General features: G+C 31.7%; 1 protein-coding gene and 1 pseudogene across 1 annotated transcript in view; both read right to left on the bottom strand.

The window, feature by feature from the left end:
- The window catches only part of LOC145277625 (methyl-CpG-binding domain protein 4-like), a 75008-nt gene that overhangs the window by 18123 nt on the left and 35199 nt on the right, over positions 1 to 21686 (bottom strand). The window contains exon 4 of the mRNA XM_080129179.1: positions 2717 to 2926. Within this exon, the coding sequence (XP_079985305.1) occupies positions 2717 to 2926 (210 nt within the window). The remainder of the gene's footprint in view (positions 1 to 2716; positions 2927 to 21686) is intronic.
- LOC145278416 (5S ribosomal RNA) lies at positions 18438 to 18555 on the bottom strand (annotated as a pseudogene).

Genomic DNA, 21686 nt, shown 5'->3' with positions numbered 1-21686 from the left:
ATGGCTAAATAGTCTTTTTTTTATATATTATGTAAATCTGTGTGTCCGTTACACTTTTTTCTCGAAAATTACTGAGCCGATCTGACTAAAATTTTGTATGAACCTTATTTATGATAAGGTGCAGCAAACTAAGTATTATGAAATCCATTCGATGCACAGTTAGGAATTAATATGCATTAATAGAAATTAGTCACTACAATGTCACATTTACTCTAAACGAGATCTAAACGTGTGCAGAAGGCTTCGGCAAAATTAAGAGACAATGTTCATTGATTTATCTAAAAACGGAGGGATATAATATACAAGCTACCTTCAATAAGTTTCTAGACTTCTTTTATGGGTACTTTTATCAAGAAAACACACATGAAACACTAGTCCCCTTCAAAGTAATCTCCTCTGGCTGCAATGCACTTGTTGTACCATTCCAACCACTTCTGGAAAGCCCTTGTGTGAGCATGTCAATGACCCTCGTCACAGCCTCTTTCATCTCCTCAATTGTCTCATAATGACAGCCTCTAAGGTTTTCTTTGAGCTTAAAGAATAGCCAAAAATCACAGGGAGCAAAGTCTGGACTATGGGGAAGGTAAAGAACTGCCTTGATGCCCATCTTGGTCAACAGTCCATGACAAGGATGAAGTCATGGACTGCACTCTTGAGACAAACTTTGTGCAAATCTTCCGCATCTTCAGTTCCTCACAAATAATTGTGTGCACAGTTCCCACACTGACATCAAACTGTGCATTTATTGTCTCTATAGGTCCTTAACCATGAAATTCTTTATCTGACTAATCAACTCTGATGTTCTGACTTCTTTACTCCTTCCACACCTCTCGTCATCTCTCACAGAATCCTTACCTTCCTTGAATCTCTTATGCCACTCAAAAACTGATCCTTCATTGATGCAAGATTGTCTAAAAGCAGTCTGAAGCATTCCATACATTACTTTAGTATTTTTCCAAGTTTAAAACAGAATTTTATTGCATATCATTCTTCTAAAATATTCTCCTGTCTAAATTGCATTTTTGAAATTCACCAGCTACGACAATCAGGCTTTAGTAGGGTGTATTCCAGTTCCTGCTGTAGCTGTCGTTTAAACCTGAAATGATAAAACTGGTCAGTTATCTCATAAGATGTATAGCAATAACATATTGAATTTTCAAGAGTCTACAACAATTTTGAATGCCTGTACAAAAAAATCTGGAAACTTATTGAAGACACCTTGTATATGAAAACGTGAGATATTGTCATTTCTTCAGTATACATGAAATCATTATCAAAAACATCATTTACAAGATTTCCTAGATGTATTCTAAGAACTCAGTGGCCATTTTCTTTCTAGGCTGTTGTGCATAAACATTACCACTTCAGTTTATCATTGACTTGTCCACCAAGTTTTAATCATAAATATCCAACAGTTTTTTTGTTTTATTGTCATTCAAGGACAAGTATACCTGGATGCAAACTCTGAATAACTTTGACACACTTCTTTCTTGGCCCTACCCTGATCTGGAGATTGTCTGCAAAAGTCACCGCATAGCACCAAATGCATTGCATGGGTTGCAATATTAAAACAAGAGAGATAATTGGTCCTTACTGATTTGAAAATAAAACTGAACGGTTAATCATGATCAATATTGAGCACTACTAAGTGGTCATTAAGAAGCTTTGGGAAGCTTTGGGCAGATGAAGAGGTGATGTGAGAGATGACTAATGGTTTCACTAATATAGGGTAACTCTCTATAGTTTAAATGACTCATTGGAATAGCTGTAGGGACACTCTGGTGATCGTCTCATCAGTAGGTGTGAACCTGAACAAACTTCCCACTCACTGGAGATTAAATCTCACTGATCCCATATTTTTATTTGTGTGGTCACCTCAAAGATAATGTATCCGAACAATCTCCAGACAATTCCTGAACTGAAGAGGGCCCTGACAGACAAAATCAGGACAGTGCCAACCGAGGGATATATCAGAATTCCTATTTACTTGTCTAACTCATAATGGCAGAGTTAGACACAAAGTAGGTTTTAAATGTGTTGAAAATCCAGCTCCCTAAAAAGAGGCACTCTGGATTAGAACAAAAACGAAAATCGATTAAATCTAAAAGGACTTCTCCTTTAGTGATTGAGGACAAAATAGATATTCCAGCTGACTGCAATATGGTCATTTTCAAGTCCAATGTGAACAAGTTCTTCATGAGCCATTCCCTTAAGTAATCCAATTTACCAAATTTCCACTACTAACGATTACTACAATATTACCGATTGACTACCATACACTCATTAACCCTTATTCTCGAGTGGCCTCCGAGCCTTGATAAGTGGTGACTCCTTTGTAAAAAAAAAAAACAGATACTATACCTTGTTCCTAGCCACAGAGTTATTGCAGATCATATCAAAATGTGTTATCACTGCACACACTTATACAGGTATGTTCATCATTGAATGGCAATAAAATAAAAACTGTTGAACATTCATAAGTGAAACTTGATGGACTCAGTCAGGCATTGACTGAAGTTTATTTGTATCAAATATAGTTGGACTGTAAAAAACATTGTGAATTTTATTAACGATTTAATGAGTGACTTTTTTGAGCGTCACTCTGTATGATGCATTTCAATTAATATAATTTGGTTTGAATAGTAAACTTAAAACAATATACATCAAAAATATTTTTATCAAATCAACAATCAAATTTGTTGGTTAATGATTCTACCTTGTGTTCTGTTTAGGAAAATCGTTGCCACAAGCAGTTTCCATGGATCGTGAAAGAGGCTTTCCTGTACCAAACAATATGGAGACTTTGGTGGTGTCCATTTTGTGCGTTTGCCAAGTTGAAGTTGTGGAATTGTCGACTTGGATTGGACTTGAAAATATTTACTCAAAGATAATTTAGTCTTCACTTCCTGACAATTTGTTTGAAATCCTATAGTTAGGGAAAAAAGAAAAAAAAAAGAAATAAGAAATTTAAATTGTAATTTTGTAAAGAAAATTTTACATAAGAAAAATTGACACAGAAAAGTTTGGTGCTTCTGCAATATAATGGGATTTCAAACAAATGAATTTCATTTCAGATAAAAAACACTTACATGTATGGAAATTAGAATAAATTTTTAAAAAATGATGAAAAAGATGATCCAGATGTGCGAGATCTATTTTTTATAAAAATAGCCTATTTCAATTTTAATTGAAAACAAGGAAAGAAAGGGAGGTAAGTCAGTTTGTCATACAAAATTGGTCACAAAGAAGTCTTTCACATTAAAACATTCGATAAAACTGAATAATTTGATAAATTCTATTTTTACTTGTAATTATTTTTTACCAAAATTTATGAAAAATAAATCTAGTACAGCTACAGCATCATTTTTCATATTGGTTATAGTCAGCTAATGTACTTCCTAAGTTCCGACGTAGCGCTACTGGAAGTGGTAACAAGGCAAATCAGTTTCTTCACTTTTATTGTTCTTCAGTATTTCTATTGTGAAGCAATTTATTGAAATAAAATATAAAAAAGGACATTATTGAAAAGTATACAATAAACGTTAACAAAATTATAAAAAGATAAAAATAACACAATTAGTCTTTATTTGCACGTTTAATAAGAAAATTTAAAAAAATAAAGTTTTTGTTTTATTTGGAAAGGAATATATGTTTACGAGGGGCATGCAATAAGTAATGCCCCTGAACCACTTCCCATTGCAGTAGAGCAACGAAACTTGGCACAGTTATTAGTCTTTCCCTACATAGAAACCACTCAGAGTTATGCATTTCTCCCATTGTTATATGCAGCTCTGGAGACCGTTTTTGTAGAACACCCCAGGTTGGTCCTCCAACCACGATGTGACTTCAGAAATCAAGGCTGCATCATCTGGGAAACGCTTTTCTTTCAAAAACAACTTCATGGCTGGGAAGAGGTGAAAGTCAGAGGGTGCAAGGTCAGGAGAGTAGGGAGGATGGGGTAGGATTTCATAACCATACACCCGTGCTTCTGATCTGGCGACATGCAAGTTGTGGACTGGAGCGTTGTCCTGCAGGAGGAGGGTACCTTTGTTGATCTTGCCCCACCTCTTGATTTTGATAGCTTCTCTTAATTTCCTCAAAAGTGAAGCATAATAGGCTCCTGTAATTGTGGTACCCTTTGCCAGGAAATCTGTCATCACTACTCTGTCCTGGTCTCAGAAGACTGTGAGCATGACCTTGCCAGTGGAGGGTAGCACCCTTGCCTTCTTTGGAGGTGATGAGTCCAAGTGCTTCCACTGCATTGACTAGGCTTTGGTCATAGTGATGGACCCAGCTTTCATCCTGTGTAATCAGTCTTTTGAAAAACTTTGACTCATCTTCTTGGTACATCTCCAAATTCATTCTCGAGCACTTGACGCGTTCTTGCTTCTGGAATGGTGTAAACAACCTGGGAATTCATCTGACAGACACCTTATGCATATGCAAATGGTCATGAATGATAGTTTCCACAGACCCTGTACTAATCTTGACATCTTGGGCTATTTGGCAAATAGTAATGCGCCGATCTTCCAAAATGGCAGCCTCAACTTGACAGACAGATGACTCATCAATGGCAGAAGGGGGGGGGGCGACCAAGTCTGGGAGCTGTTTCCACAGACTTCCGGCCATGTTTGAATTCACGATGCTAGCGTTTTACAAGGTCATATGATGGGGCATTATCAGCATAAGTTTCTTTCATTTCATCAAAAGTCTACTGTGGTGTGCGTCCTTTCAAATACAAAAACCGGATCACTGCTCGACATTCAACAGGCTCCATTTCACACCTGACTCAGTTCAAACACCTGTAAAACAGAAACCACAATTAGTTCAGAGCTGTAATTTGCCACATAACCCGTAGTGATATAAATCATTGCATATGCAAAATTTCAGCTAGATCAGACAACTGGAAGTGGGTCAGGGGCATTACTTATTGCACGCCCCTCGTATGAAATTATAAAAGTAAATTTTTTTTTTATTTTAAAAATAAGTTTTTTATTTAAATTTATATAATAAATATATGTTTATGAAAGTATAAAAATAAAATTATTGAAATCAAAAAAACGTATCCAATACATAATATTCCCAAAATAGTTTTAACAGATTTTAAAAGGTGTTTCCAATAATTCTTTGGAAAAAAAATAGAACTCATTTCAATAATTCTTAATTAAAATAAGATTAAAAAAAAAAACTTTTTAATGATTATTAATTAATAAAAAAAAAAAAAAAGAATGACTGGGGAAAAAAAGAGTACACGCACAGAGGAGATATAAGCATGAGAGAAAAAAAACCAAAGGAACTAATTCGCCTTGTCACCACTTTCGGTAGCGCTAGGCCAAATGTTAGGAAGTACATTAGCTGACTATAACCTTCTTAATTGTTGTGAATTTATATTGATTACGATATGACATGTAAATACATAATAGTGTTGTTACATAAAATGGATTTGTTTGAAATTCCATTATACTGCAGAAGTACAATTCAATGTGAAAAATAACTCAAATTCACTCTTCAGTTTTTAACAACTGCGTCACCATAGTGCAATAGTTTGTTTATTATAAAAATCAGTTTCTTTAAATATGTAGTTTTAAGCAAAAGCAACAGTACTTACTTGTCACGTCGAAAATAGTAATATATCCACAAATTATGAGAATTCACTGAGTACAAAGTTATTTATAGTTAAAAGTAATTTTTACTGAGAATAGAGGAAATTGCATTTGCCTTCATGTAAATACCTTGAAGATTGCGAATACAGGGAGCATACTTATCTCTCTTTTCACCACTTTAATGGATGATGTTTTGCTTTAGACCATTGTGATAAATATTTTTTTTACTAAAACACAATAGCAGTTGTTCTACTCAATGAATTTTCATCATTTTGGGATATATTATTATTTTCGACATAACAAGTAAGTACTGTTGTTTTGGCTTAAAAACCACATATTTAAAAAAAAAATCAATCGGATGACTCTATCTTAACATGCACCAAATATTGTTTATTCTGGTGTGTTTGATTCCAACTGAGAGTCAAACTGAAATATACTTAAGTTAATTCCCAAATCAGTTCATTCCAAAAAAAATCACTTTCACTTAAAATGTTGGCAATCTTCACATGGTTCCTTCCGTAAGTACTCGATGTCTTTCTAGAAAGAATTCTGACTAAAAAAATATCGGAGAAACCAATTCCAATAATAGAATCTTCAAATTCATAGGATATGATGATGGCTTCTTGGCTTAGTTATCGTCAAAACGGATATTGCTAAAAATGGTAAAATAACAAAATTCAGTCCAAGACCTAAATATATTTTTTTAGATGTTTTTTTTAATTAATTATGTGAATTAAATGAGGATTAAAACAAGCACATTTTCAGATAATTTTTAGTTGAGATATGAATTTTTTTCATTATTCGTTGTCATAAGTGCACTGTGATGCTGTCTCATCATCCGTCATAATTGAATACAACGTGAGAGTATGAAGAATCAAAACGCAAAACAATTACAGCAGAACCCTGGGATACGGTGGCCCTAGGATACGTTGTTTTTTTTTTTTTGTTTTTTTTTAAAGTCACGGTGTTATTTATAATGTTATTTGATTATTTAAGTCACGATGCTATTTATAATGTTATTTGATTATTTAAGTCACGGTGTTATTTATAATGTTATTTGATTATTTAAGTCACGATGCTATTTATAATGTTATTTGATTATTTAAGTCACGATGCTATTTATAATGTTATTTGATTATATACATGTGTATTATGTACTGAACTGTATTTTGTTACTAATTTTTAATGCCGTATTCTTGTTTTTTTTATCATTAATTCTTAAACCATAAAATTCATATTACAAGGAAAAACGATAATAAAAGTAGAAAAAAAAAACACTAACAGTTCGAAAAGGTATGACCATGCAATTTTACCCCCAAAACTATTGAATATCAACTGCTTTGAAACCATTTAAAAATGTGCAGACATGCAGATACTCTCTATCAATCTGATAGAGAGTAACCGCCACACTTTAAACGCTGTGCTTCCATGGGCTTGGATTCATTAAAGCTCTGACGTCTAGCAACTGATTTGGTAAACATGTTCAAAATCATTAGTTTTGATTGATCAACTTAGCTTTAACATTATATAATATATATATATATATATATATATATATATATATATATATATATATATGGTGAAAAATAACAAAGAATTAAATCTGAACATTCCAGAATTAAGTAGAAAGCTTCTCTGTCACTGGCTAAGGAACACGTGTCACTTTCGGTAAGCTGCTTCAATTTCATTATACTTGCTATCGCTATAATACATATATGTCGCTATATTTTTTTTTTCTACTTTGTTTAATGATGCTATCTTTTGAATGAATTGAAGTTTCAACTAATGATGATACATCAAAAACATGATGCACATTTTTAAACACACATATGACTACAAAGTCAGAAAACAGCAGGGGACTGTCCACATCAATTGCAGGCACGCTTGTAGCTGACAAGCCCGATGCAGGACAAGCAAGTTTGGCCTCAGCAGCTGCAGTCAAAAGCCACATCAGCTACGGCTGCTGAGGCTTCCCAGATTTCCCTCTTGAAGCATTTCTCCTGCAGATTCTCTGTGCAAGAGACCTCAAAGGAGGTAACAGCCAAATAGACAGTGTGTCACCAGATGTCTCGGTTAGCAGCAAGAATAGACCACTGGTGATGGTCAATGTGGCAGTCACTGAGGGACTTCTTCAGAGTCTTTATATTGTTTCTTCGGTGCCCCTCTGTCATGGCAGCTAGTGGAGAGTTTGCCATATAGGGCTATCTTGGGCAGGCAATGATCCTCCATTCTGGAGACGTGCCTGGCCCAGCGTAGCTGTCACTTCAGCAGCATGGCCTCAATGCTGATAATCTCCGCCTGCTTGATGACCTCAACATTGGTGACATAATCACTCCAGTGAACGTTGTGGATGGTGCGGAGACAGCGCTGATGGAAACGCTCAAGGAGTCATAGTTGGTGACCGTAAGTTATCTACAACTCAGAGACGTACAGGAAGATGGAGAGTACTACGGCTTTCAATACACTGATTTTGTGTTCTTCTTCAAGTGTCAGTTTGTCCAGACTCTGTTGTACAGAGGCAAACCAATAGTCTCTACTTAATTGTCATGTTATAGTAATAAATATATCCAAAAATTATGAAAAACGATAAGGTAGAAAAGTAATTATTAAAGAAAACATTTTTTGACGTAAATTAGCAAAAATAAAATGTTTGACTAGAAAAAACACTGGAGAGTTTCAAAGGGAGGTAAATAGTATGTAACAATTGCCAATTTTTAATAAATTGTGCGTTTTTAGTATAACTTAGTTACTTCCCATTGTTATTACGTCCCGTGTTACCAAAGGTAGATATCTAACTGCTGATGAAATTCTCTATATAAGAGCTAGGTACGTCGAAGGATGGAGTACTGTTGCCACATCTGGGCAGGAGCTGTTAGAAAGGACTTATCCTACCTTGATAGAGCTCAAAATAGACTTTGTAGCCTAGTAGGGGATGCCCTTTTCTCTTCCCTGCAACCTCTTTCTCACCGAAGAGATGTTGTGAGCCTGTCTCTGCTTCATCGTTATTTTCATGGCAAGTGCTCGTCTGAGCTTCAATCTATGCCCCCCACTTGTCAAACTTTCACGAGAAACACTTGTCTAGCTGAAAACACTATCAATAATTTCCCACACTCTTTATCTGTGCCTAAACCTAAACGTAGTTTCTATGAACAAAGCTTCTTTCTTAGAACTGCACATCCGTGGAATTGTCTTCCATTTTCCTGCTTTCCAATGTAACAAGTTCTTGATGAGCCGTTCCACTTGTTAACAAATTTACCAAATTTCTATTACTAACAATTACTATATTGTCCAATTGACTACTGTACACACTTTAACCCTTATCCTCGAGTAGTCTCTGGGCCTTGATAAACAGTGATGCCTATGTACAAAAAAAAAACAAAAGCAAAAAAAAAAGAAATATGGCGACGGGTTCTTACAATAAAGATTGAAAACAAAGCTTATTTTTTAAATGTGGTCATTGTTTTCAGTTGAAATTGACATAAAAATCAGTAGATAACATCGTTTTTTTTTATTTGTTTTTTGGAATTTCACTATTATATTTTAGCTGCACCAATTGTTTATAAATTTTATTTTCGAAAAATTATTTTATTTATGACTTTGTTTATTATTAAAATGCATTTAAGGGAAAGTGGAGCAATCACTTAATGGTTTCTCCATAAAATCCCTGGTCCCTATTACATCACTAGGTTGGCATCAGGAGAAAAAAAAAAAAAAAAAAAATCGGTGGTTGTCCAGAATTGCCCTATATTAAAAAAAAAACATTTAAAAAAGTAATCTGCATGATGTACAGACCCGTGACGTCACTAAAAGATCATATTTCGAAAATCACATAAATTGATCAAGTAGTATTATTTTCAATCAGATTTTACGAGTAAACAAAAAGGAACTGCCTCGCGTTGGCATCTTGATAAAACAAGGGAAGATAACTCTACAATAATTCAAAATTGTGACATCAGCCTTGTAATGCCTACAAATTCTCATTAATCGTTTAACAATGATTTTCTTTATAAAAATAAAACTACTCAATCAATTTTTGTCATTTTTGGTATACAACACTTTCTTTCTACCACGCCATTCATTTGGTGTTTGGTTGCACTTCAACCTAAACAATCAATCCAGCAGTAATTAATTTCAGTGATGTTTTATCTGGCAGACTGAGGCTTTCATTCTGGGTATCCCTAGGAATCCCATCCTGCCAGGCCTTACCCCCTGTCTTTCGGATAAAGTAAGTTTATTGCTTACCTCCTGAGGCGCCCAAACCGAGGAATGCTGCCAGGGATGTCCAGACAATTATTAAAAAGCTAGAGTGCTCTTTCTTAGTGGAATATTTTAACATGTATTTTGTGTGATTATTAAAATATATAGGAAAAAGGTTGATCAACTTAGCTTTAGCATTATATATATATATATATATATATATATATATATATATGGTGCAAAATAAAACAAAAAACAAAGAATTAAATCTGAACATTCCAGAATTAGTAGAAAGCTTCTTTGTCACTTCCGGTAAGCTGCTTTGATTTCATTATATTTGCTATCGCTATAATATATAGACGTCGATTTTTTTTTTTTTTTTTACTTTAATGATGCTATCTTTTGATTGAATTGAAATTTCACCTAAATATATATAATTATTTTAATACCTACAGACACTAGTTTCATCCTTTCGGGAATCATCAGTGCAGGGAGTTACGATTACAGCTAGTTGGGATATATATATATATACTATGGATTTTATTTTCTCTTCTCTAATATTCATGATCAATTCATACACCACTGTCAATAATTTCCCACATGTTCTGCCAGTGCCTAAATCTAAATGCTCATTTCATGAACAAAGAACAAAGATTTCTTCCTAGAACTGCCCACCTGTGGAACTCTGTACTGCAAGCCTGCTTTCCAGGTGACTACAACATGGTCGTTTTCAAATTCTTGTTGAGCCATCCCTTTAAAGAATCAAAGTCTACCAAATTTCCACCAATACCGGTCAGTTCACTCACTAATCCTTATTCTCGAATGGCCTTCAGGCCTTAATAATGGTGATTTCCACGTAAAAAAATATATCAAAAATATATTTTATTATCATGTACTACTTTTACTATTATCAATAATATTATTTTTATTATAATTATATTATTATAATTATTACTAATCTTATTTCTGTAACTAGCAAGGGAGGGGGTGGGGGGTCGCCCGGCCTTGTCTGGTCAGAAAATATGCTTAAATATATTTTAATTCATGCAAATTTCGTCTTTATTACAAAGCCAATTCTCTACTGAATATCATATATAGTACTTATTTCCAAAATTTTTTTAAAAATGACGTGGGTGCCATCAGCTAGAATCGAAATCAAAACATTTAGTGTTCCAGCCACATTCCCTACAGTTTGAGCAACAGACAGATAATAAAAATTTTTAATTAAACCACTTCAAGCTAGAAATGAATTTGTGCACGCGCAAAAGTAATAGAAATATGTGAGCAAGTTGTAATGAACAGTTTGCATTTCAACTTGTCGACATATTTCTGTGTGCGTTATTCATCCATCCAAAGATTTTACTCGTTATAAACCATCCTTGGCGTATGATTACTATTTCCTGTTAATTTATGTGTTATGTGACCAATAGTTTTAAGAGTTTATTGGTTAAATATTTTCACACACACACATACATTTACTGTTTTATTTATATAGAAAATAATGGTTATTGCTCTCATTGTAATTACCACTAAATATTATTATGATTATTATTATCTTGACTATTCGTGGAATTAATTTTAAGTACATGTACTGTTCATTTCTTTTTTTTTTTTTTGTAAAAATTTTAAATGTTTGTGAAATGAGTAAAAATTGTTTTTGTTTTTTCACTGAACTCATTTTGTGTTCTTGGTGGAAAGCGCTGAAGAGACATATTGGAATTTATGTAAAAAAAAAAAAAAAAGAAAAGAAAAACTAAGAAAATAAAAAAACAATTCTTAAGCACCTCGGAACCGATCATATGCCAAACCATTGTTGATCTTGAACTGTAATAAATAATATTGTAAATTTATTTATCACTATTCATTATATATAAATGACCTTGTCTGTCTATGTGAGGAACCAAACTCCTCCATCAAATGCAACTATATATTAATATAGGGGATTTGGACCTGTGGAATAAATTCGATTTGGTTTTTAGCCAATAAAAATAGCTGCTAAGAGAACAACATTGAAAAAAATTGAAATTTGGCAGCCAACTAAACGTGTTATTTCTACACATGTGCAAATATATGTTTTATATCTTTAACGACATTATTTTCTAAAGTTTTTTATGTACGTATGGACTTAGATCAGACAATAACAAATAAGGCTGGAGAGCTACATGTTTTGGTTTCATTCTAGCTTGATGGCACCAAAATCATTTTTTTAACTTTTAAAATCACTATTCAGTATTAGCTCTATAATAACTATGAAATCTGCATAAATTAAAACATCATCATTAAGCATATTTTACAACCGAGCCACACTGAACAGCCACTATTATATACTGGGTACAATATAATAATCAATAGAGAATTGTCTCTATAATAACATATGAAATCTGTATAGATTAAAATATATTTAAGCATATTTTATGACTGGCAATGCCGAGCAATCTTTCAGTATATATATATATATATATATATATATATATATATATAAGTGAAACTCTGTGTGTGTGTGTGTGTGTGTGTACATTTCCCTAACAAATAACTCTGTCAATTTTCAGGCTACAGACTCGAGATTTGACATAAAGAGTATTGAGATTTTGGAAAATCTTTTTAATCGGTTTTTGCCTAGAAATTTGGCTGTCAAGGGATCAAAGTTCAACGATTTGACCTTTGAAAACTCTACCAAACTCCTCTGCCAATTTGGGTCTAAACACTTGCAATTTTACATGTAGGTTACTTGGATATGGATCTAACTTTATAATTTGGTTTGAGCCCCCAAAAATGTTAAGGGGTCAAAATATTTTTAAAAATTGACCTCTGCGGTCTCTACCAAATTGCTTAGCCAATTTCTGGTTTAAACATTTGAAATTTTACATAAAGTGTATTTGGAGATAGGGCAAGCTTTTTAATTGGTTTGGGTCCAAAATTTGAGCTACCAAAGGGTCAAAGTTAAAAAAAATTTGACCTCTGCAGTGTCTAGGAAACTATTCAGCCAATTTTGGGTCTAAATATTTGAAATTTATACAAAATAAGTATTCAGACATGTGGCAAACATTTTAATCAGTTTTTGGGCAAAAATTTGGCTGCCAAAAGGTCAAAGTTGAAAGAGTTGACCTATGCAGATTCTACCAAATTCCTCCACCAATTTTGGGTCTAAAGACTTGAAATTTTAGATGTAGGTAACTTGTACATGGATAAAACTTTTTATTTTGATTCGAGACCAAAATAATAAATGATAAGGGGTCTAAATTAGGGTCAAAGTTTAAAATAATTGACTACTGCGGTCTCTACGAAATTACTCAGACAAATTTTGGTCTAAACATTTGAAATCTTACATAAAGTGTATTTACACCAATTTTCTATTGAATATATATATATATAACATACTTTGGGGTAATTGTGCCAAATCCGGGGGTAATTGCGCCAGCTAAAAAACAAGTGCTCTTTATACGTGTGGTTGCCAAAAGAGGACTTTTAGCTAGTTGACTCAATTATCCTGGACTTGGCACAATTACCTCAAAGTACGGTATATATATATATATATATATATATATATATATAGTACTGATTCCAAAAATAAAAAGAATGACAGGTTGGGTGCTAGTATCGAAACCAAAGCATTTAGTACTCCAGCCACATTTGCTACCATTTGAACTCACCTGACAGATAGATAAGAAAGTTATAACATTAAACCACGATTAGTTTATGCATGTGCAAACTAATAGAAATGTCAGCAAGTTTAAATGAACATTTTGTATTCCAGCTTGCCAACTTCTGTATGTGTTATTCATCCATCCAAACAAAGATTTTACTCGTTATAAGCCATTCTTGGTGTATGATTACTACTTCCTATTAGTTGATGTGCTACATGACCAACATTTTAAGAGTTTAGTAGTTAAATATTTACACACATCTATTATTTTATTTATATAGATTAAATACTTTGATTATTTAATGCTAAACCAAAATATCTATTACAAATGACTCACCCTCACTCATAAGTTTATTTTGTCATCCATAGTTCCTGGGAAATTTTAGGTTCATACCTTCCTTAACTTAGCAATTATACGAGAAACGTTTTAATGTAAGAGGAACATTCCAAAGTAGGCTTCCTAGATCAGAGGGGATGTCAGATCGCACTGTTATGATAATTGAACTTAGACATTCATGACCTGAAAGTTTCATCTCTCTGTTGCAGATATTGACGGTGTGAGACTAAGAAAGCAACTTCTGTTCATTAGAAGTAGAGAGGAGTCATTGAACTCCTGGAAAAAGTGCATTGTGAATGGTGGTGACTATGTAGAAAAATAAATTCTGGAAAGGTTGCTCGTTTTAATGCTACCATTCCAGTCTTTAAAGCTCTTTCACTTTTTGTCAAAAAAAAAAAAAAAAAAAAAAAAAAAAAAGGTTTGGTGGGTTTTTTTTTAATATGGGGGAATTCTGGACAAGAATCGAATTTTTTTTTATTGTAGAAATGGATAACCACTTATCAAGGCCCAAAGGTCACTCAAGGATAAGGTTTAATGAGATCAGTCAGTTGTATGATGAACAAGATTATGAGAGGATTGAAAATAATGAGTAGAATAGTCAGAATTTATTTGATTAGAATTTGATAGCACTGAACTTGAAAATGATCATGATAATTTTGAGTATTCTGATGACTATTCTCATCTTAGTTGTTACTTGTTTTTTTACGTTTCGGACATGCAAGAACTCATGGAACATCGAACTGAGATTCCATGTAGATTCCCGAGTTTGACAAAAATTCAAGAAGACTGGATGTTACATCAGGTGAAAAGGTGTAAAAAAAAAAAAAATTAAAAAATAAAAATAAGAGGAAAATAGCAGATACATACAATTCATTACATTTATGAAAAAAAGTAAATGGATAAAACTTCAGTTCCTTACTTAGGGTGAAAACGAAAAGATACAAATAGGGAGGGGGGCTGTTTTACACAAGTATTAATCTACTGAGAGAAAAAAAAAATTAAATTTGCAATCATAGATTGCTCTCCCCTCTTCCTTAATAAAAACTGAAACATTAATGAAATTTGTTCGTATTATTTAGATTTTTCGGACTATTGTTCTCACCGTGAGTGTTATTTTCATAATGTTTTGGTGTTCACGTGTACCTTGTTGAACTTGGGAATCTGTACAGATTTTCAAACGTACATGACGATAGCATGTTCTTGTTCTGCCAGCCATGACTGGATACAGTCCTAAGTAATTCACAATTGTAATTTGAATGTCAACCATACTGCGGATACAATATTCAACCTACAGAAGAGTGCAACTTTACAACTGAATTTTACCAAGTACCTAATCCATTATGACATAGGTCCTTGCAGAAAATTCTAGTATGAACTTTAGGAACCTTAAACCCATTTTGTTTCTAGATGTACAATCTTACTACTTATTATATATCACTGTTTATTACTATTACCAAATATATCTTTTTTTTACTAATATATATATACATATATGCGAAGATTTTGCTTGAAGCATTGTGTGTAGTGTGAAAGGGCTATTACGATGCAGTTTGTAGAAAAAGTCTATATAACAAAGAATAATGACAATATGCCAGCTCAAACAAAAAAATGTAAGCCCATCCAAGAGTTCTTTTTATTCCCTGATGAAGAAATATATTCTTGAAAATTATGGGAACTTTACACATACCATCTTGTACATACATATATATATAATTGAAAATTATTGAAATTCCTTCATATTGTCATTCTTTACAAGATAGTTCCCACACACTTCACTGTTATAGCCCTAAAACACAGCCCTTTTATATATATATATATTAGGGCTCCGAAACACGCGTGTTCGTAGATTAGTTTTTAAAAATAATTAATAAATAAAAAAAAATATGTCCAAATAAAAAATGGGCGACTTTCTAAGAACATTAACCTTGATATCGTTTAAAAAATAAACAACAAAAACTGCATAAACAGATAAACGATAAAAAACTAAACAGTAAATTGTCTATGGAATCATAGCGTAATGGGTTAGGGCGCTGGACTGAAATACATAAGGTCCGAGGTTCGAATCCTAAAAGTCAAGCTACACTGAAGAGGAATAGGGCTCCGAAACACGTGTGTCCGTAGATTACTGTTTTTAAAAATAATAAATAAATATATATATATATATAATCTTTTGACGATGGAGAAAGAGAGAAGAGGTGATTTGTACAATTAATGGTTCCCATATTGCATTAAATTTTTATACTAGGTGTGCTTAGCAGCTGATTCTTGTTCAACATATGCACTGCTTCAGAGTCATTTTACTTTCCACCATTTTTCTCTGTCTATAATTTAGTTCAAAGAACCCAAATAATACAAATAATCAATCCTCATCTCTAAAATTCAAAAACGTAATGAAATTTATTTACCAAATCCAGAACACAAAATCATTTTCTTTGTTAAAGAAAAGAAAAAAGATGAAAACATAAGCCTGAGTTGCGTGAGAATCAAGCTTATTCACAACAGGTTTTACGATGGGATTATTAATATTAATAGCATCATAGGAAATAAAAATGACTACAACGCACCTACATTTACAAGAGAGAGAAAATATAAAGTGAAAATAAGAACAAAGACAATATATAAAAAAATATTTCATTTATTTCTTTGTGTTCATATATATATATGTATATATATATATAATGTGCAAGAGACCGTGCAGCATGTGTAACAATAAAGTATAATAAAAAAAGGGGGGGTGTAGAAAAAGTGGAGAATAAGTCATTCAACAAATTCTGAAATTTATTTATTTTTTTAATTTTTATTTTTGAAAAGATTTTTTTTATTTAATAAAAAAAATCCTGATTTTGGTTTTTTAAAGAAGTTTCTAGAAAATATCTCAATCTGAAGACATTAAAGTTATTCTGCAATAATTACCAAGATTAAGAAATGGCAGTGAAAATGAACGAGTTTCCATTCCAAGAAAACTGCTTGCAAATTCCAGAATCCAATGATAATAAATCAATTATAAATAATGATGGGTAGAAACCTTTAAAAATCGCATGTAAAATTTATTCTGTTGAAATCAAAGTAAATTCTAACTTTACTCCTCATGTTAGTTGAAGGAAGAAACAATTTTTTTTGTTTTATAAAACAAAAGTTGTTTTTTTTTTTTTGAAACAAACATTTTCAATCCTGTTTTGGAATTTTGAGATGAGAACTGATAATTTAATTACCAATCTCTCATGTTTTGACTGACATAAAATTTGACCTTTTTCAGATGCGTCTCGAAAATCTTTCAGAACTTGAGGAACCTATATGAAATTTCAAAATGACTCTTATCCATGAGAATAAATTGTTTTTGTTCAGTCAAGAAATTTTAATTAATTATTATATTATATGGATCCAGTATAGAATTAAATATTAGAAACAATAATTTTTTTACTCCACAATAACAATTGGAGAAAAAATGTTATATAGTATAAATAAAAAAAAATTAATTAAAACATAGGATGGCCCAATTAAAAGTAATCTGATCTTTCAACCATAATATTTTTATATATCTTGATTTTCCGATTCAAAGTTTTTGGTTAAGGTTTGTTTTAACCAATGTATGCAAACAATGGCAATCAAGTAGATAATAAAAGACCTATTTCCACCGTCTCATTCTCACTTAGTCTTCCGATCGACTAGTATTCAGGCTAATTTTAAGTAGTTCACTCTATATATATATTAAGTAAAATTACAAAGATACAGATAATATTTATCTTTAAATTAGAACCTATCTGGATTATAGAAAGCTCAATATATATTTTCATTAAACTTCTATTTGAACTAGTCATTTCATATTTGGCTTGGCAGGAAGCATTTTTAATGACAACTTTTATTTATTTATTAATAAATTGATTCCCTATGAACACCTTATATTTTGGATATTATATTTTTTGGACCTTCAATTTACTTTTAACTGACTTTTTGGATTTCATTATATCCCAATCACACCTCGGATTATGTGTCATTTTGGACTTTACGAAGTACAATTTCATTGAATTTGACCTTTTGGATTCTACGATGATCCCTTTATAGCTAGGATTGCATTTTCTTCATTGTAGACGTTATTGGATATAACTTCATTGATTATTTGATTTTTCAAATTTTAACAATTTTTTTTTTTTTTTTTGCGCTACTCTGTAATTCATTCAAACTTGAGTCTTCCTTTCTATTTCATTAATTTGATTAATTGCTTTTTTTGATTTGTTATTACATTAGAAATGCCTTTTAGTTCACAAAAAAGATTTATGATATATTTTATATATTTTCGAATTTATGCTAACCAGTGATGCATTTTTTTTACTAATGTTTATCTTCTGATGAAAAGTACCTATCTTTGAAAATCCATGGGTTAAGAATTTTTTTTTAATTATAATCCGTTTGAATTTTTGATGGATTAATAAATATTATAATTTATTCCATTTTTATTTGCATCAAATATATATGGATGTTCGTCTGTTGGAATGATGAGGACCATCTGATCATCTTGAAAGGATGTTGGATGACACTTGCTAAATTTTGAAGCAAAGGTTGCACAATCTCTAACCACACCTCTCCTGAGTCGGCACTGCTTGATTCCAGTGGCAAAAAGTCCAGCATGACTGGAAACAATGCCAAGATAAACAGAGAGCACATACAGTACCTGGTATTCCCAAATGGTCACCCATTTTAGTACTGACCAGGCTCAATGATGCTTAACTTTGGTGAGCCAATGGGAACTGGTGTGTCAACTTGATAATGCCATATCCATGGACACACCAATGAATAGTAACACTTCACAACAAAAACAGGATCAGGTTTAAAGATACCAAAATTCATATAAGAATTTTCACATAAATCTGTGACGCAACAGTTAAAGGCATTGATTAACAATCAGTTCTAAATAACATTTTAGGGATTGAAAGTTCGATCTCTACTAGAGGCAAGACTATGATTTATATTTCTACCCAGATCAAATAACAGGTTCATTTCAAAGTTCCATATAGTTCCAAGTTTGACTAATAGATTCTCAAGTTCGGAAAGATGTACTTCAAGAAAGTCAGTGGTTATACCATCACATATATTGTAAAAATAACAACCAAGGTAAGAATAGTAGCCCGAATATTCCAAAGTACAAAACAAAAGTAGTTTTAAATAAAAGTTTCTTTTTTTTTAAGCAAACTTATCCAATCCTAAAATATTTGACTCCTCCAAAATATTTTTGAAATTTAAAACTAAAACATGAAATACATTTAAATAAGGACAAACAAAATAAATAGAAAGAGAAGTGATTGATGTAGTTTGTTTAAAGCATTGTGTGTAGTACATATGTATATGAGAATTTACAGCAAACGATTCCAAGGCTTGTTATAGATACAAGAGAATTTTTTTTTTAAATTTAAAAAAAAAAAAAAGTATGACATAGATAAGCTAAATTGAAGTTTTTCAATTTCTTTAATTTTATTATTTTTTGTGTGGAGCTTTTTATAATTATAAATCTTATTTAAAATAACCATAATTACATTCAAAATTTATTTACTGCTGTTATTGATCTCAAAGGATATTTTTTGCTCCTTTCAAAAATCGAGTTGAAATCCATATTTGTATAGTGAAATTTTTCCTAAAATATGTTGTACCGATCATAAAGAGTAAGATTTGTAAGTATATATATATATATATATATATATATATATAATAAAAAAAAATTTGGTGCAGTTAAAAAAAAATTACACGTTTTCACTTAAAATCCATTTTTTGTAGATATCCAATTCTAATACACAAACACTGAAAATTCATATGAATACAGAAAAACGAATTTCACTTCTGCAAGTCTTATTTTGATTTCAATTCCTTTATATCCGTTACATTGCTACACTGGAATCACCTATAAATTATCAATATAAACATGCGTTGGTTTAAAAGATCACCAATGTGAGCAAACACCATTTTTATTTGAAAAGGATTTGAACAACCTATGATGGTGGTTGTTTTATGAGTTTTTGAGCCCAAGTCTGGTTGCTTTTCTAAAGGAATTTGACCATGACAAATCATTTCACTCGCATTCACTGCTTCTGCCTCACTTCATTTGCACACTTTATATAACACATCACCGGCCAAAAATTATTTTACAAAAAGTCTTTAAAAAAGTATTTACTAAGTTTTTACTTTAACTGCAACTCAGCATTCACCTTTAAATTGACAACTTCTATAGATTTTCGAGTATGCCAAAAACGAATGTTAGGGCAGACAAGTAGTTTTCTGAATATTAGGACATTTTTTCAATGTATTTATTAATGAATTTCAGTGGTTGGCGCCATTCTTAACATAGATAGGGGGGGGGAGTAAAAAAACAAACATTATTATTACTTGTTCAGTTGGGAAAGAAACATGGCTGCCAGTGAAAACATAAGGATTACATTGGATAATAAAGGTCTTAATATCCAGAAAACTACTTTGCCCCAAATTTAAATGAGATATTCATTTTCAAGGAATGGGATGTTTTGACATGGCCGATTCGCTGGGCGAGACTATATACACCAGTCAGCATTTTTATAAAGATTTTATAACTTTGTTTATTTTAATTAAAAAAAACATATGGAAATATATCACTTTAACTGTTTTTAAGAAAAATAATGTTTTTACAAAAGTCTTTTTGGTTAATTAATTTTTTAAGGATTAAAAACTTATAAAATATTTTTAAAGTTTCTTTTTTTTTTAATTAAGAAAAACAATATGAAAATATAATTTCATTGTTAACAACTGTCTGTTTTTGTGTTGTGTTATAAATAAACATGGTTCGAAATTTTGCTTTGAAATTTTTAAGTATTTTATTCAAGAAAAAAATAAAAACACTATTTTTTTTAAAAATAAAATCTCAATAATAAATTAATCCAAATATTTTTTTAAAATATATTTAACGAGTTTTTTTTATTAACTTTAGACAAGTTAGCTTGAGTTTAAATTTTAAAACATTTTGAAAATTACTGTATTTAAATTTCATTTTTGGATTCAGACATTTTTTCTTTTAATAATTTTTATTTCAATTTTATTCAAAGAAAAAAAATATATCTTCCTTCATTGAATTAATTTTAAAAATATAAACAAAACTGACTATAATGAATAATGATGAAGCTCTAATTTGCCACTGAATTGTCCCCTTGTCTGATTGGCCATACCAAAAGATACCAAACCCTCATTTTTTTACATGCCTGAAAATCTATTAAAATCATCAATTCAACAGTGAATGTTGATTTGCAGTTAAAGTAAAAAAAAAAAAAAAAATACCAAAGAATTATTTTGTTCTTTGGTTTTCATCTTAAGTGTTATTTTCACAAAATTTTGGCCGATGTAACCACCAACCTTCTTCAGGTGTGTCTCGTCAAATTCAGAAATCTACCTCCATGGATTAAATAAATGGTTACATGCTGATTAAATAAATGGTTACATGCTGATTCTTAAGTTCAATAGAAAGATTCCAGAGTTTGACAAGATACACCTGAAGAAGATTAGAGGTTACACTGACTGAAACACTGAAAATGGGAACAGTGGTCCAAAGAATCTAAATAATACAAAAAAGAAGTGTTGAAAACTTTCAAATTAATCATACAATAAAATTTGTTTTCACAAGATATTGGTCATTATGAAACCATCATAAGGAGACATAAGTTGGGTTTCTACTGTGCAAGATATGGCTTCAAGAAAATAAAAACATTTGAGACATCAGTTGAATTTACAAGCTTAGAGACAGGAACAAAGAAAATATTTCAGAGAGAGATGGGGGCAGGGGGGGGGGATTAATAAAACGTACAAATTTCATCATTTCAGTGAGAGAAAGACAGAGAGAGAGAGAAAGGGGAATGAGAGATGGCTGTGATGAAGTGGACTAACAACTTAGGTGTGA

Source organism: Euprymna scolopes, chromosome 6, assembly GCF_053919585.1.
Source record: "Euprymna scolopes isolate OS-2025 chromosome 6, ASM5391958v1, whole genome shotgun sequence".
NCBI lineage: Eukaryota > Metazoa > Mollusca > Cephalopoda > Sepiida > Sepiolidae > Euprymna > Euprymna scolopes.
Note: the sequence above shows the minus strand (reverse complement) of the source record. Positions and strands in the feature narration are given on the sequence as shown.